This window comes from Palaemon carinicauda, chromosome 23, assembly GCF_036898095.1.
Source record: "Palaemon carinicauda isolate YSFRI2023 chromosome 23, ASM3689809v2, whole genome shotgun sequence".
In the NCBI taxonomy this organism is placed as follows: Eukaryota; Metazoa; Arthropoda; class Malacostraca; order Decapoda; family Palaemonidae; genus Palaemon; species Palaemon carinicauda.
In genome coordinates, this window is record NC_090747.1 from 103,928,582 (window position 1) to 103,944,712 (window position 16,131).

A 16,131-nucleotide genomic window follows, 5' to 3' on the forward strand; every position below is an offset into this window, starting at 1 on the left:
TTAAAGTGATAGAGATGATGTACAAAACATTCAAATAACAAGGACAAAAGCAATAGCATCTGCTAAGGAAACAAAAACCTTTGAAGTTTGTGTTGGATTACAGCAGGTGTCAGCATTAAGACCACTTTTATTTGTGGTGGTCATGGATGTGTTAAGTGAAGATATCAGGAATGAAGAGTTGTGGGAGTTGGTATATGAAAAGGATTTGCTAATTACCACTTGGAATGAGGGAGACTTACAGAGAAGGATAGTAGAGTGGCAGGAGACTTAGGAGAGGAGTGGGTTGAGAGTAAATGTGGATAAAACGGAAGCTATGGTGAGGAGTAAAGCCAGGCTGACACTTGCACGAATTTGGGGCACACACTGACACGACTCCAGTCGTGAACTGGAGTGAACTCATCGTGAACTGGCGCAAACTCGTCGTGAACTGGCGTGAATTCATCGTGAACTGGCGTGAAGTGTTCGTAAACCCGTCGTGACATTGTGGCATGTCGTGACGAGAATTTGGAAATGTTTTGGGACGATGTGGGAAGTGCGCAAACTCTGCGCAAACTATGCGTTAACTCGTCGTGCCAGTTCGTGTCAATGGGGACAGGTCAGCTGTGATTCTGAGGTAATCTTGTTTTTTTTTTTTATCTTCCAGTTCGTGCCACAAAATGTCACGACTTGCCACGACAAATTCGTGGCAAAAAGTCGTGCAAGTGTCAGGGTACCTTAAGGAAGGTAGGGACAGGATAGGCATGCATGAAAGTAGAGACTCGGTTATAAAACAGGTGGAACAATTCATAAATTTGGGATCTACAATAAGTCAGGAGAGAGGATGTGAGGCTGAAGTTGAGAAAAGGATAAAAACAGCCTGAGGGAGGTGGAGGGAGGAAGCAGGAGTGGTATGTGATGAGAAAACGCCAACCAAGCTAAAAGTCCATATCTATAGCATAGTAATAAGACTGGTGTTAATGGATAGATCAGAAACGTGGGTTCTTAGACAAAAAAGCGGAAGCAAAGCTTGAGAAAACTGAGATGAGAATGCTAAGGTAAATTATGGGAATATCACTGCTTGAAAGATGGGAAAATTATAAAATAAGAATGGCAGGCATAGTAAAGATAACAGAGCTGATAAGTATGTCACGACTGAGATGGTGTGGGCATGTGTTGAGGATGGATGATGGGGAGGGAGTAAGGAGGGCTTGTGAGGAACCTGTTCAGGGGGAAAGATTGAGATGAAGGTAGGAAATTAGATGGGGAGAAAAGGTGAAGGATGATATGGAGAGAAGAGGTTTGATGGAAGAGGATGCCTTTGCTAGAAGGCATTGGAGAGGGTGTATCAAGTAACCGATCCTTTAACATACTACATACATATCTATATAACCATTTTAATCAATTACTGTAATGTTAAATGAATTATGATTGAATAATGAACTAAATAAGACTTTCATCAAAAGTGAACCATAAAAGAAAAATTTACATAACTAAAGTTAGAAAGTCCAGTGAACACGATACTCACCATCTCAGTCGGCTTGAGTCCTGATCTTTTCAGAACAATGGCATTACCAGGAGTGGCCACGGGTAACATAAAGGCGTAGGCACAACAGACAGCTGCTGGAAGCATCAGGTATATTGGATTAACACTAAGAGCCAGTGCCTGGAAAGGTAAAAAATGGGAAGAAGTTAGTGATGTTAAGTGCTGGAAGGGTAGGTTCAGAATAAACTAGAATGATGGGGATAATACGAGGGCAATGTGTATGATAGAGGTTGCTGTGGCCTGATTGGTAATGTCTCTGCCTGGTGTTTGCCAGTCGGGGGTTCGAGTCCCGCTCAGACTCGTTAGTGCCATTAGTGTCTGCAACCTTATCATCCTTGTGAGCTAAGGTTGGGGTTTGGGGGAGCCTATAGGTCTATCTGCTGAGTCATCAGCAGCCACTGCCTGGCCCTCCCTGGTCCTAGCTTGAGTGGAGAGGAGGCTTGGGCGCTGATCATTTAATATATGGACAGTCTCTAGGGCATTGTCCTGATTGATAGGGCAATGTCACTGTCCCTTGCCTCTGCCATTCATGAGCGACTTTTAAACAGGTATTGCCCTAATACTACTCATATCTGTTTGAAAAAGGAAAAACAAACAGTAAACCTTTATTTTGAATTATGATATCCAATATTATCCATACAATTGAAAAGGATTCTTACAACCAACCATATCTTTTACGACGGGAAGAAACATGGCCGCTGTCGCCGTATTGGAAGCCACCTCTGTAAGCGTTGCCATGAATATGCATACGATGAAGACAATGAGTCCCATTGGCAGGAATGCGAGGGATTGTAGCCAGTAACCCATCCATCTCGATAAACCTGACACTCTAGCACCTTCTGCCAAGGCCAGTCCCCCACCCAAGAGGAGAATGATGTCCCAGGGCGTTTTCTCGTGGATCACTTCCCAAGTGAGGCAGCCTTCGGGCGTCTTTAGTTTTGGCGGGTCTTCGTCAGTTTCTAGAGGTCCAATGTTTCGAGAGATTAATTAGTTTTTAGCATCAATGTAGCATATATATATATATATATATATATATATATATATATATATATATATATATATACAGTGATACCCCTCTTTAAGTCTGTTCGGCATACACTAGTTCCGACTATATATATATATATATATATATATATATATATATATATATATATATATATATATATATATGTATGTATATATATATATATATATATATATATACTGTATATATATATATATATATACTGTATATATATATATATATATATATATATATATATATATATATATATATATTTATATATATACAGTGATACCCCTCTTTAAGTCGGTTCGGCATACACTAGTTCCGACTTTACTTTGCTCATCCTTAAATATCAAATGAAAAATTAAAATCCACGTAACGTCACTTTACATTTTCTTGCGTTAGCTTCTACATATTACAATAATGATGAATGCTATACTGTACAGTACTGTATTTTACATGAAATATAATCATGTAAGTACCTGGTTTCTATAAAATTATAGCAGGCTGTAAATAGATTTTATGTACAGTACGTGTATAGGAAACACATAAGTCTATTTACAGGTTGAAAATCCGACCTACGTAGGTAACTTACTTGCCAAGATTAACGGCGTATGGCGGGGTAGGTTTTACTCACATAATGTACTGTGTATTAGTTTATATCATCTTGTAAACTTTCATATTCATCTTACCTTCCTTGAAACGTCTTGGAATGCAGAACAGCATGAATACCATAAACAATGCTGGGCTGGCATTGTGGATGTACCTGAAATAAGATTATATATATACTATATATATATATATATATATATATATATATATATATATATATATATATATATATATATATACACCCATGTATATATATGTATATATATAAATTCATATATATATATACATATATATATATATATATATATATATATATACTGTGTATATATATATATATATATATATATATATATATCATCAGACCCTTGCTCTTTATTATAATATGGATATTATCAAAATGGGGGTAGAAAGTCCGCAGACATTTATAATTGCAAATGCTTGAGGGATGAAGATGAAGATGAAGATGTAGAGAGAGAGAGAGAGAGAGAGAGAGAGAGAGAGAGAGAGAGAGAGAGAGAGAGAGAGAGAGAGATTAAATTAAATAAAACAATAAAACAAAGTATCTAACCATCGATTTATCATTCGGTTTCGGAGTGACCACAAGCCTAAACCAATCACACACAATTAAATCCTTTTACTTGGCATCGCTAAATGCTTTCAGTACTTGTTTCTTGAGTGCTTCGGATTCTTTAACAATCTGCATTTCTCAAAGTAGACCTAATGTTGCTTTGATATTTCTCAAAGTAGGCCTAATGTTGCTTTGATATTTCTCAAAGTAGGCCTAATGTTGCTTTGATATTTCTCAAAGTAGGCCTAATGTTGTTTTGATATTTCCCAAAGTAGGCCTAATGTTGCTTTGATATTTCTCAAAGTAGGCCTAATGTTGCTTTGATATTTCTCAAAGTAGGCCCAATGTTGCTTTGATTTATATGTTTCTAACAACTAAATTTGGTATTATTGCCATGTAATTAATCTAATGGATGAAAGGGAGAAGTATTGAATTAAGAGCTCAAGATAGAGACGACTGGTGAAATCTAACCGAGGCCCTTTTCGTCAATAGGTGTAGGAGGAGATGATGATGATGAATTAATCTAAACTCTTTTATTTGATTGATCAGATGAGGAAGCAGGTTTTCTCGGATTATATTTTATGTTATCAATATCAAATGGCTTTTTGTCAATAGAGGATTTGATTTTGAATTGTAGGCCTATTAGTCATTTTATATTACATATTATGCAATAATATTTCTAGCAAAGTTTTGGATAGTTTTTTTTAAATTATGTGTTTATTTATATTTCTAGTAGAATGGTTATAATATTATGCATAAGCAATTATAAATAATTTCTACGGAATTCATAATCCTCAATAATGTGACGAATTATGAGGTATTCTGATGCAAAGTGTTCTAAAAGCAGATATTTTTATCAATAGTAAAATAGATAGATCAGAGAAGAATGAAATGCCTAAACAAAGAAAGACGTGACCGATGTATTAGCGTCCCTGACTGGTAAACGCCAGACTGGGGTTCCAGTCCCGCTCAAACTCGTTAGTTATTTTGGTCGCTACAATTTCACCATCCTTGTGAGCTAAGGATGGAGCATTTGGAGGGATCCTATAGGTCTATCTGGTGAGTCATCAGCATCCGTTGCCTAACCCTCCTTGATCCTAGCTTGGGTGGAGAGGGGGCTTGGGCTCTTATCATATGTATATAATATAGGAGGATAGATGTGAGAGAGGCAAGAGAGCGTGCTAGAAATAGGAATGAATGGCGAGCAATTGTGACTCAGTTCCGGTAGGCCCTGCTGCTGCCTCCGATGCCTTAGATGACCGCGGAGGTAGCAGCAGTAGGGGACTCAGCATTATGAAGCTTCATCTGTGGTGGATAATGTGGGAGGGTAGGCTGTGGCACCCTAGCAGTACCAGCTGAACTCGGTTGAGTCCCTTGTTAGGCTGGAGGAACGTAGAGAGTAGAGGTCCCCTTTTTTGTTTTGTTTCATTTGTTGATGTCGGCTACCCCCCAAAATTGGGGAAAGTGCCTTGGTATATGTATGTATGTATAGTCAGTCTCTAGGGCATTGTCCTGCTAGATAAGACAATGCCACTGTTCCTTGCCTATGCCATTCATGAGCGACCTTTAAGACTTTAAACTTACACAACCCTGTTGCCTTCCCGCCTTTCATATACATTCAAGATATTACAAGAGAAAACCCACAGCTTATTTTCGTACCTCTTGCCGAAGTAGTGTGCCCAGCCGTTGATAAATCCAGGATTTCGGAACACCCAGAGGAACACCAAAATCGTGAAAGAGACGGAGACCACCACTTCATGTTGGGAAATGGGTCCAAGAGCTTCGTACTGAGTCAGCAGGAATTTTCTGATCGACTGTTGTTGGTGTTCGTCGTCTGCTATTATCTCTCGCTTCTTCCTGCGGAAACTGAAGAAGAGGATTAAAGTTGGTAGATTATGGTAGATATTTCAAAGGAGAGAGAGAGAGAGAGAGAGAGAGAGAGAGAGAGAGAGAGAGAGAGAGAGTGTGTGTGTGTACGTGTGTTTTGGTACATTGGGGTAAATAATGTACACTACCCTGGCAAGTCTAGACAGACTGACACCGCCCACCATACACACGCAGAGAGAGAGAGAGAGAGAGAGAGAGAGAGAGAGAGAGAGAGAGAGAGAGAGAGAGAGAGAGAGCGTGTGTTTTGGTACATGGGGTAAATAATGTACACTACCCTGGCAGTCTAGACAGACTGACACCGCCCACCATACACACGCAGAGAGAGAGAGAGAGAGAGAGAGAGAGAGAGAGAGAGAGAGAGAGAGAGAGGAGAATTCTGGTAAAGATAGCCTTAAAGTTGAGTACAGAGGGCGAGAAGTGAAATAAATCAATTTTCTCGTCTGAGAATCACCTATGGTATTTCCGGTGCAGCTGATGGAAAACGCCAGGATGCTCTGAGCTATTGCAAACTAAAGCTTTATATAAAGGAAAGTGGTCTGCAATGAGTTTTGTGTATTCTAACTCGAGCGAATGCCCAATGTTTTCATAATCAAAGCATTTAGGCAGGGCACTTAAAGAGGGAAATTATCTGCCATTGCGACTATTATAGTTAGACTCACGGTCTAGTTAGACCTAAAATCTAAAGCTTTATATAAAGGAAAGTGGTCTGCAATGAGTTTTGTGTAATCTAAGTCAAGCGAATGCCCAATGTTTTCATAATCAAAGCAATTAGGGCACTTATAGAGGGAAATTATCTGCCATTGCGACTATTATACAGTAGTTAGACCAACGGTCTAGTTAGACCTATCCTAAAGATCTGTCACTTATATTTCATTCTACGAACAGCAGGTAACTAACTTTTTTTTAACAACATGCAGAGTGCTGGAAATATCTATGTTAATTTGTTGCCCGTTTTCAAAGTATATAAAAGAAGTTGATGATACCTTGTTGAATTTATAGGATGATTGGGCCATAGGGCAAAGAGATTTTAAAATTCTAAAATGGATCCTTATTCAAATGTGGAACCAGAATGATTTATAATGATAATGGGGGAATGTGATTTATGCTTTCTTCTTTTTATCATTATTATCATCATTACTAGCCGCGCTACAACCCTAGTTGGAAAAGTAAGATGCTATAAGCCCAAGGGCTCCAACAGGGAAAAATAGCCCAGTGAAGAATGGAAATAAGGAAATAAATAAACGATATAAGAAGTAATGAACAATTAAAATGAAATATTAAAAAAAATAACAACATTAAAACAGATATTTCATATATAAACTATAAAAAGACTTATGGCAGTCTGTTCAACATAAATGCAATTATCAGCGCTTGGTGTCTGCCAAATGTCACTTGTAAAAAAAAAAAAAAAAAAAAAAAAAAAAAAAAAAAAAAAAAAAATACTGTTTATAAAGTTGCTCATAAGCAGCGTAGAAGCTCAGAATCTATAAATATATTTGTATTTACTCATTATTAACAGGATAGATCTTCACTTTACGTACACAGGGGGATCGAATCAGTTTTGTGCTGATCTTAAACTATATAACGAGAAAATATAAAGTAAAATATTACTTAAAATCTGAAAGTGTAGCTGTAAATTTGTATTGGCTATCAGGTAGGCCAATTTGGCTTACATGCCAATAATGTTCATTGAATATATCCCACCCCACAAAAGATAATGACCCATCTCCAACAGAATAAATAACTCATATTATTCCATTAAAAACACAATCATCATACTAACATTTGACTTTTGAATAAAATGTTCTTTTAACTATAAAGACAAGGGTTGTGGTGGCCGATGTGATAACGTCTCTGACTGGTGAACGCCAGACTGGGGTTCGAGTCCCTCTTAAACTTGTTAGTTTCTTTGGTCGCTTGATCCTCACCATCCTTATGAGCTAAAGATGAGGGGGGGGGGGGGTTTGGGGGAGCCTATAGGTCTATCTACTGAGTCATCAGCATCCACTGCCTGGCCTTCCTTGGTCCTAGCTTGGGCGCTGATTATATGTATATACGGTCAGTCTCTATGGCATTGTCCTGCTCGAAAGGGCAATGTCAGCGTCCCTCACCTCAGCCAATCATGAGCTGCCTTTAAACCTTGAACCAGTGGTTCCCAACCTTTTTTCTGTCATTTCCCCCCCTGCACCCAGTTCAACCATCCAGATTTCCCCCTGTATGCCCCGCCCAGCCCTCATGCCCACTCGCCTGCCTCAGAAATGGGTATGATATTCCAATTCTCCCCTTAAATATCATGTCAGTGAGAAATGATATGATCATATCACAATTGAATGGCTAACAACAAATTACCGCACGTACTATATGGACATTTTTCGCTTGTTTTAGTTAGTAGGTAGTGTAATTATTTCCCCCCTGGAAGCTTCAAATTTCCCCCAGGTTGGGAACCACTGCCTTAAACAAACTCCTTACCTGCACACTTTGCAAAGCACCAGCAACCAGCACCAGCCAAGGGTCATGCAAGCGATCATTCCGGGAATATTGAATATCATCCAGGACGCGAAGTTGAGGCCGGTTCCTTCGCCGAAAGTGCTGCGGAATAAAGATGGTGGTGGCTATAAAACGTCATGTGAGATTTGGCAGTAGGCAGTTTTCAATATATTGTGGGCACTGGTGGGTTTTAGGATTGTGATGTCATGCGTCACACTCACATACATACATAGGGTTGTAATTTAGCTGCTACCTACTACTACTACTACTACTACTATTACTACTACTAGTAGTAGTAATAATAATATGCATACACAAATACACACATGTGTATATACATGTATATAGATAGATAGATAGATAGATGATGAGGGAACAACACCAAATCTGAAAACTCATCATATTATATTGCTACATTTATCATATATATATATATATATATATATATATATATATATATATATATATATATATATATGTTTATACTATACACAAAAACACACACACACACAAATATATATATATATATATATATATATATATATATATATATATATATATATATAAAACCTAATAAACCTATCATTAAGGCATACCTTTGAAGAATGCTGAAGACCACTATGTTGGGTCCACAACCCAAAGGAGACCCAGTTCCTCCTATGTTTGCCGCAAAGGCTACTCCCAGGAAGAGCATCTTCTTCATGGCCTGAGAGGAATCCTTTGTCCGGTACAGAACTTTTCGTAAGTGACTCGATCTCCTGGAGAAAAGTAAAATGTTGATGGAATTATGAATGTGTCAATTCTTCTTCTTCTTTCCAATCTTTGTTCCTACATTAAGGGGTCGGTTGCCTGATGTGACCTCTCCAGTGCATTCTATCAAAGGCATCCTGTTCCACTAAACATCTTCTCTCCATGTCATCCTTCACATTATCTCCCTATCTACCTTTATTCCTACATTAAAGGGTCGGTTGCCTGATGTGACCTCTCCAATGCCTTCTATCAAAGGCATCTTGTTCCATTAACATCTTCTCTCCATATCATCCTTCACATTATCTCCCTATCTACCTTTATCCCTACATTAAGGGGTCGGTTGCCTGATGCCCCCTCTCCAATGCCTTCTATCAAAGGCATCCTGTTCCACTAAACATCTTCTCTCTATATCATCCTTCACATTATCTCCCTATCTACCTTTATCCCTACATTAAGGGGTCGGTTGCCTGATGCGCCCTCTCCAATGCCTTCTATCAAAGGCCTCCTTTTTCACTAAACCTCGTCCCTCCATATCATCCTTCACATTATCTTCCTATCTACCTTTATCCCTACATTAAGGGGTCGGTTGCCTGATGCACCATCCTTTTTCACTAAACCTCTTCTCTCCATATCATCCTTCATCTTACCTCGCCATCTCATTCTCTGCCTTCTTCTGAATCTTCTACCCCTAACAGGTTCCTCCCACGCCCTCCTCACTCATTCCTCACCATCCCTCCTCAACCCTGTCTATAATAGTTTAAATCAATATTGCTTGGTAGCTTATATACTCATATTATAAATCTATAATCACACGTAAGATTCATCTGGGTATTATTCTAACCTCAATTCTAATGTCAAGTTAATTCTATATAAATAAAATCTAATAAACACAAATGAAATTTCTAAGATTAATTATTGATAACTGAAAATCAATAACAGACCAAATCTATCGTTAGATTGTGATAATCTTCGAATAAAAAAAAGAAAGTGACAATGAAGTAATATTATCCCGTTTTTTGAACCAATCGTAATCGTCAAGTTCACGAGCGATTGTCAATATTGGAAACCTATCAGTGAAAGATTTTTCCTTGTTTCTGAGTTGTCCAATCATCAATGAGAACTATAATTTATCAATTGATATTTATTATTATTATTATTATTATTATTATTAGTAGTAGTAGTAGTAGTAGTAGTAGTAGTAGTAGTAGTAGTAGTAGTAGTAGTAGTAGTAGTAGTGAAGGTGGTGGTGGTGGTGGTGGTGGTAGTAGCTAAGCTACAGCCCTAGTTGGAAAAGCAGGATGCTATAGGGCTGGGGCTCCAACAGGGAAAAAATAGCCAAGCGAGAAAAGGGAACAAGGAAGTAAATAAACTATAAGAAAGGTAATTAACAATTAAAATAAAACATTTTAAACACAGTAACAACATTAATTTGGATCTTTCATATACAAACTACAAAAACTTGAAGAAAAAAAGAAACAAGATCGAATAGCATACTCATCTGGCCAGCTATATGAGTCAATTACTATTATTATTATCATTATTATTATTATTATTATTATTATTATTATTATTATTATTATTATTATTATTACTTGCTAAGCCACAACCCTAGTTGGAAAAACAGGATGCTATAAGGCCAGGGGCTCCAACAGGGAAAAGAGCTCAGTGAGGAGAGGGAACAAGGAAAAATAGAATATTTTAAAAAGAGCAACAATATTAAAATAGATATCACTTTATAAACTATAAAAATTTTAACAAAACAAGAGAAAGAGAAATAAGATATAAGATAGAACAGTGTGCCTGAGTGTACACTCAAGCAAGAGAATTCTAACCCAGGACAGTGGAAGACCATGGTACAGAGGCTATGACACTACCCAAGGTTAGAGAACAATGGTTTGATTTTGGAGTGTCCTTCTAGTGTCTGTCTAGTAAAAAAAAAATTAAAATTATTTAAATCGTGGATTTAAATCATTTAAAAAATTTTAAAATTTAAAAAAAAATTTAAAAATTTTAAATTTAAAAAAAAAATTAGAAAAAAAAATTAAAATGACCTAAATCCGAGATAATGAAATACGCCAGATTTACATGGCGTAAAGATAACGCACACAATGAAGCTAAATTTCAGGTGTTGTCAAAGAACCCAAGAAACATACTCAACAGGTTCCTCGCGTGTGAAGGACTCGACATTTTCCTCCATTAAGGTATATCGACTTTCCTCGGGTTCCATTAAATGTGTTTCTTCTTGTAACTCTTCCTCTTCGGCTGTCACCGCTTCCACGCGACGTCTCTTCAACACTTCTGCCTGAAAAAAAATGTGAAGTGTGTTGATGAAGTCTAAATGTGGACGAGTCCCGCTCAAACTCGATAGTTTTTTGTGGGTTCTGCAAAGTCACCATCCTTGTGAGCTAAGGATGGGGGCTTTGGGGGGAGCCTACAGGTCGACCTGCTGAGTCATCAGCAGCCATTGCCTGGACCTCCTTGGTCCTAGCTTGGGTGGAGAGGGGGCTTGGGCGATGATCATATTTATATATATGTACATATATATATACATATATATATATATATATATATATATATATATATATATAATATATATATATATGTATATATATATATATATATATATATATATATATATATATATATATATATATATATATGGTCAGTCTCTACGGCATTGTCCTGCTAGCTAGGGTAGTGTCACTGTCCTTTGCCTCTGCCATTCATGAGTAGCCATTAAACCTTTAAAAGGTATATCGAGAAACATAGGTCCCTTGCCTCTGTCATTCATGAGCAGACTTTAAACCTTTAAAAGGCATACCGAGAAACATAGGCAGTCGAGGTCCCAAAATAAAAAAGATCTTCGTAAGTTGAAAAAAAAAAATCGGTCTTTGTTTCATGTAGACGAGACTATTAAAGTGAACCTGCTCTGATGTGAAATGACATAGATGAAACTCTGGTAAGACACGATATCCGCTTTATCGGCTTCGCTCTGTGATGCACCATCTGTCTAGAACTCTCTCAGCTGACTTTAATCTAGACCCGTTTGTCCCAATTTGAAATAAGGCCATTGTAATTCTCATGGAATTGATTAGAGCTGCTTTCAATTTTCTAATACACTACTAATACACTACTATAGTAACTCCCATTTAAAACTTGAAAAACAGATTTGAAAGATTCATACTTATATTCTTATTCCTTTATATCTATTTTCATATGTTTTCCTGTAAGCCAACAAATCATCATAGTTTGATGTAGTAGAAACAAACCTACTTGTTTGAATTGTGGAAAAAATTCAATTATGTAAAATATTCAATTAACTGAAAAGTATATCACGTTCTGTTCACCTTTGTATTCAATAAAGACGAACCACTAAATCAATTCTGCTTAGTAAACTATAATATCTTTATCCCTTTTATTTCGTTTTGATACTGAAAATTATTCGGAGAATATTCGGTGCTCTTCCAATATGCTATCTACCATAAGTCAGCGATCTACCAATCTATGACAGCGATCTGCTATTTATGGCATGTGCTCTACGAGTTGATCTTTCAGAGCAAAAACCATTACAAGTTTTAAAAAATATCTCCGAAATAAAGACCAACGTGGTGGGCGAGCGCAGCTCTATAGGTACCGCTTGCCAGTACATAGGAATAGTGATGTTTTATGTTCTTTGCGAGCGAAGCGAGCCACAGCGGGACAAAAAGTTGTTTACATTCCAATATGTGACCTACCGTGTTGTTTTCATTCCAATATGTGATCTACCAAGCGGTTTTCATTCCAATATGTGATCTACCGAGTTGTTTTCATTCCAATATGTGATCTACCAAGCGGTTTTCATTCCAATATGTGATCTACCGAGTTGTTTTCATTCCAATATGTGATCTACCAAGCGGTTTTCATTCCAATATGTGATCTACCGAGTTGTTTTCATTCCAATATGTGATCTGTCGAGTTGTTTTGATTCCAATATGTGATCTACCGAGCTTTTTCATTCCAATATGTGGTCTACCGAGTTATTTTCATTCCAAAATGTCATCTACCGAGCTTTTTTCATTCCAATATGTGATCTACCGTATTGTTTTCATTCTTTTTAATAAGAATAGAATACTGTGAACGACTGACCTCTTCTATATCCTTGACAACGGCATCCACGATTGGCACCATCATTGCTGCAGTGGCTGTGTTGGATATCCACATGGACAGGAATGTCGTGATCAGCATAAAACCAGCTAGGAGACGCTTGGGACTTTGGCCTGGATGAAAGAAAAAGGGAAACTTTGAATAATAGAAAATGGGATTTTTTTAATGAAAATTGACAAGAATATTGGAAATAAAATGGAAATTGGGGCTTTAAATAATAGAAAATGGAAACTTTTTAATGCAAGAGAACAAGATTATCAGAGAAAGAAAATAGGGAACTTTGGCTAAAAGAAAATGGGCTTTTATACATGAAAAACAAGACATTTGAAATGAGAAAAAATTGGGAAATTTGAATTGAAGGAAACCCACAAATTTTGAATGAAGGGAAACAGAAAATTTTCAATGACAGCAAATAGGAAATTCCAAATAAAAGACAACTAGAAATTTCGAATGTAGTCTACATAAATGAGACTGCAGTATGTGAAAAGTCGCTGCCACACAGTGCATAATTGGGAGTTCGAGTCCCACTCACGGGCTGATACGTTCCATTTGTGGTCATAACCTAACTGTCCTTGTGAGCAAGGGAGGGTTATTTTGGGGGGAATAATGGGCTACCTGTTGACTCCACAGCAGCCGCTGACTGGTACTCAATGGCTCTAGCAAGAGTGGAGAGGAAAGTTGGTCACTGTATATATATATATATATATATATATATATATATATATATATATATATATATATATATATATATATATACACATATATATATATATATATATATATATATATATATATGTATATATATATATATATATATATATATATAAGTGTGTGTGTGTGAGTGTGTGTGAGTGTGTGTGTGTCGCCATGATCAGCAAAGCTGTATTAGTCAGGGCAACTCATACTAGGTTGCTTTGCTGTGAGCGATCAGACGAAATCTCCCAAAATCATCTATCCGCAGTGGCCAGTGTGGTGATGAAATGGCCAAACCCCAGATTGGACTAAGGACATATCTGAGGCATTTGTTCTGCAGTGAACTATAAATGCCTGCATTTGTTGTTGTTGTGTGTGTATTTGTGCGATTGTCCCTAGGCCATTGTGTAACGACCTGTCCCTTGCCTCTGCCATTCAAGAGTGACCTTTTGACACCACTAACACGAAGAAAATTTTCAAGTTTCTACTTACCCACATGCAGCAAGACAAAAAGTGCAAGTTCCTACTTTCCCGCATGCAACTAAACAAAAAGTGCAAGTTCCTACTTTCCCGCATGCAACTAAACAAAAAGTGCAAGTTCCTACTTAACCACAAGCAGCAAAGCAAAGAGTGCAAGTTCCTATTTACCCACATACAGCAAGGCAAAAAGTGCAAGTTCCTACTTACCCACATGCAGCAACACAAAGAGTGCAAGTTCCTACTTACCTACATGCTGCAAGACAAAAAGTGCTAGTACCAAATTACCCACATGCAGCAAGACAAAGAGTGCAAGTTCCTACTTTCCCACATGCAGCAAGACAAAGAGTGCGAGTTTGTACTTACCCACATGCAGCAAGACAAAGAGTGCAAGTTCCTATTTACCCACATACAGCAAGGCAAAAAGTGCAAGTTCCTACTTACCCACATGCAGCAAGACAAAGAGTGCAAGTTCCTACTTACCCACATGCACCAAGGCAAAGAGTGCATGTTCGTACTTACCCACATGCAGCAAGACAAAAAGTGCAAGTTCCTACTTTCCCGCATGCAACTAAACAAAAAGTGCAAGTTCCTACTTAACCACAAGCAGCAAAGCAAAGAGTGCAAGTTCCTATTTACCCACATACAGCAAGGCAAAAAGTGCAAGTTCCTACTTACCCACATGCAGCAACACAAAGAGTGCAAGTTCCTACTTACCTACATGCTGCAAGACAAAAAGTGCTAGTACCAAATTACCCACATGCAGCAAGACAAAGAGTGCAAGTTCCTACTTTCCCACATGCAGCAAGACAAAGAGTGCGAGTTTGTACTTACCCACATGCAGCAAGACAAAGAGTGCAAGTTCCTATTTACCCACATACAGCAAGGCAAAAAGTGCAAGTTCCTACTTACCCACATGCAGCAAGACAAAGAGTGCAAGTTCCTACTTACCCACATGCACCAAGGCAAAGAGTGCATGTTCGTACTTACCCACATGCAGCAAGACAAAAAGTGCAAGTTCCTACTTTCCCGCATGCAACCAAACAAAAAGTGCAAGTTCCTACTTACCCACAAGCAGCAAAGCAAAGAGTGCAAGTTCCTATTTACCCACATACAGCAAGGCAAAAAGTGCAAGTTCCTACTTACCCACATGCAGCAACACAAAGAGTGCAAGTTCCTACTTACCTACATGCTGCAAGACAAAAAGTGCTAGTACCAAATTACCCACATGCAGCAAGACAAAGAGTGCAAGTTCCTACTTTCCCACATGCAGCAAGACAAAGAGTGCGAGTTTGTACTTACCCACATGCAGCAAGACAAAGAGTGCAAGTTCCTATTTACCCACATACAGCAAGGCAAAAAGTGCAAGTTCCTACTTACCCACATGCAGCAAGACAAAGAGTGCAAGTTCCTACTTACCCACATGCACCAAGGCAAAGAGTGCATGTTCGTACTTACCCACATGCAGCAAGACAAAGAGTGCAAGTTCCTACTTTCCCACATGCAGCAAGACAAAGAGTGCAAGTTTCTACTCACCCACATGCAGCAAGACAAAGAGTGCAAGTTCCTACTCACCCAAATGCAACAAGGCAAAAAGTACAAGGTTCTACTTACCCACATGCAGCAAGACAAAGAGTGAAAGTTCCTACTTACCCACATGCAGCAAGACAAAATGTGCATGTTCCTACTTACCCACATGCAGTGAGACAAAAAGCACAAGTTCCTTCTTTCCCACATGCAGTAAGACAAAGAGTGCAAGTTCCTACTTACCCACATGCAGCAAGGCAAAGAGTGCAAGTTCCTACTTACCCACATGCAGCAAGACAAAATGTGCATGTTCCTACTTACCCACATGCAGTGAGACAAAAAGCACAAGTTCCTTCTTTCCCACATGCAGTAAGACAAAGAGTGCAAGTTCCTACTTACCCACATGCAGTAAGACAAAGAGTGCAAGTTCCTACTTACCCACATGCAGCAAGGCAAAGA

At 38.1% G+C, this 16,131-nt stretch overlaps 1 protein-coding gene across 2 annotated transcripts in view; it reads right to left on the minus strand.

Moving 5' to 3' along the window:
* LOC137617328 (Na(+)/citrate cotransporter-like) overlaps nucleotides 1–16,131 on the minus strand; it is a 105,586-nt gene that overhangs the window by 3,100 nt on the left and 86,355 nt on the right. For both annotated transcript variants that reach the window (XM_068347349.1, XM_068347350.1), the window contains 8 exons: nucleotides 12,958–13,088; nucleotides 10,986–11,134; nucleotides 8,679–8,840; nucleotides 8,065–8,184; nucleotides 5,368–5,574; nucleotides 3,221–3,294; nucleotides 2,189–2,481; nucleotides 1,505–1,642 (listed from right to left, as the gene is read on the minus strand). In XM_068347349.1, coding sequence (XP_068203450.1) covers nucleotides 1,505–1,642; nucleotides 2,189–2,481; nucleotides 3,221–3,294; nucleotides 5,368–5,574; nucleotides 8,065–8,184; nucleotides 8,679–8,840; nucleotides 10,986–11,134; nucleotides 12,958–13,088 — 1,274 coding nt within the window. The remainder of the gene's footprint in view (nucleotides 1–1,504; nucleotides 1,643–2,188; nucleotides 2,482–3,220; nucleotides 3,295–5,367; nucleotides 5,575–8,064; nucleotides 8,185–8,678; nucleotides 8,841–10,985; nucleotides 11,135–12,957; nucleotides 13,089–16,131) is intronic.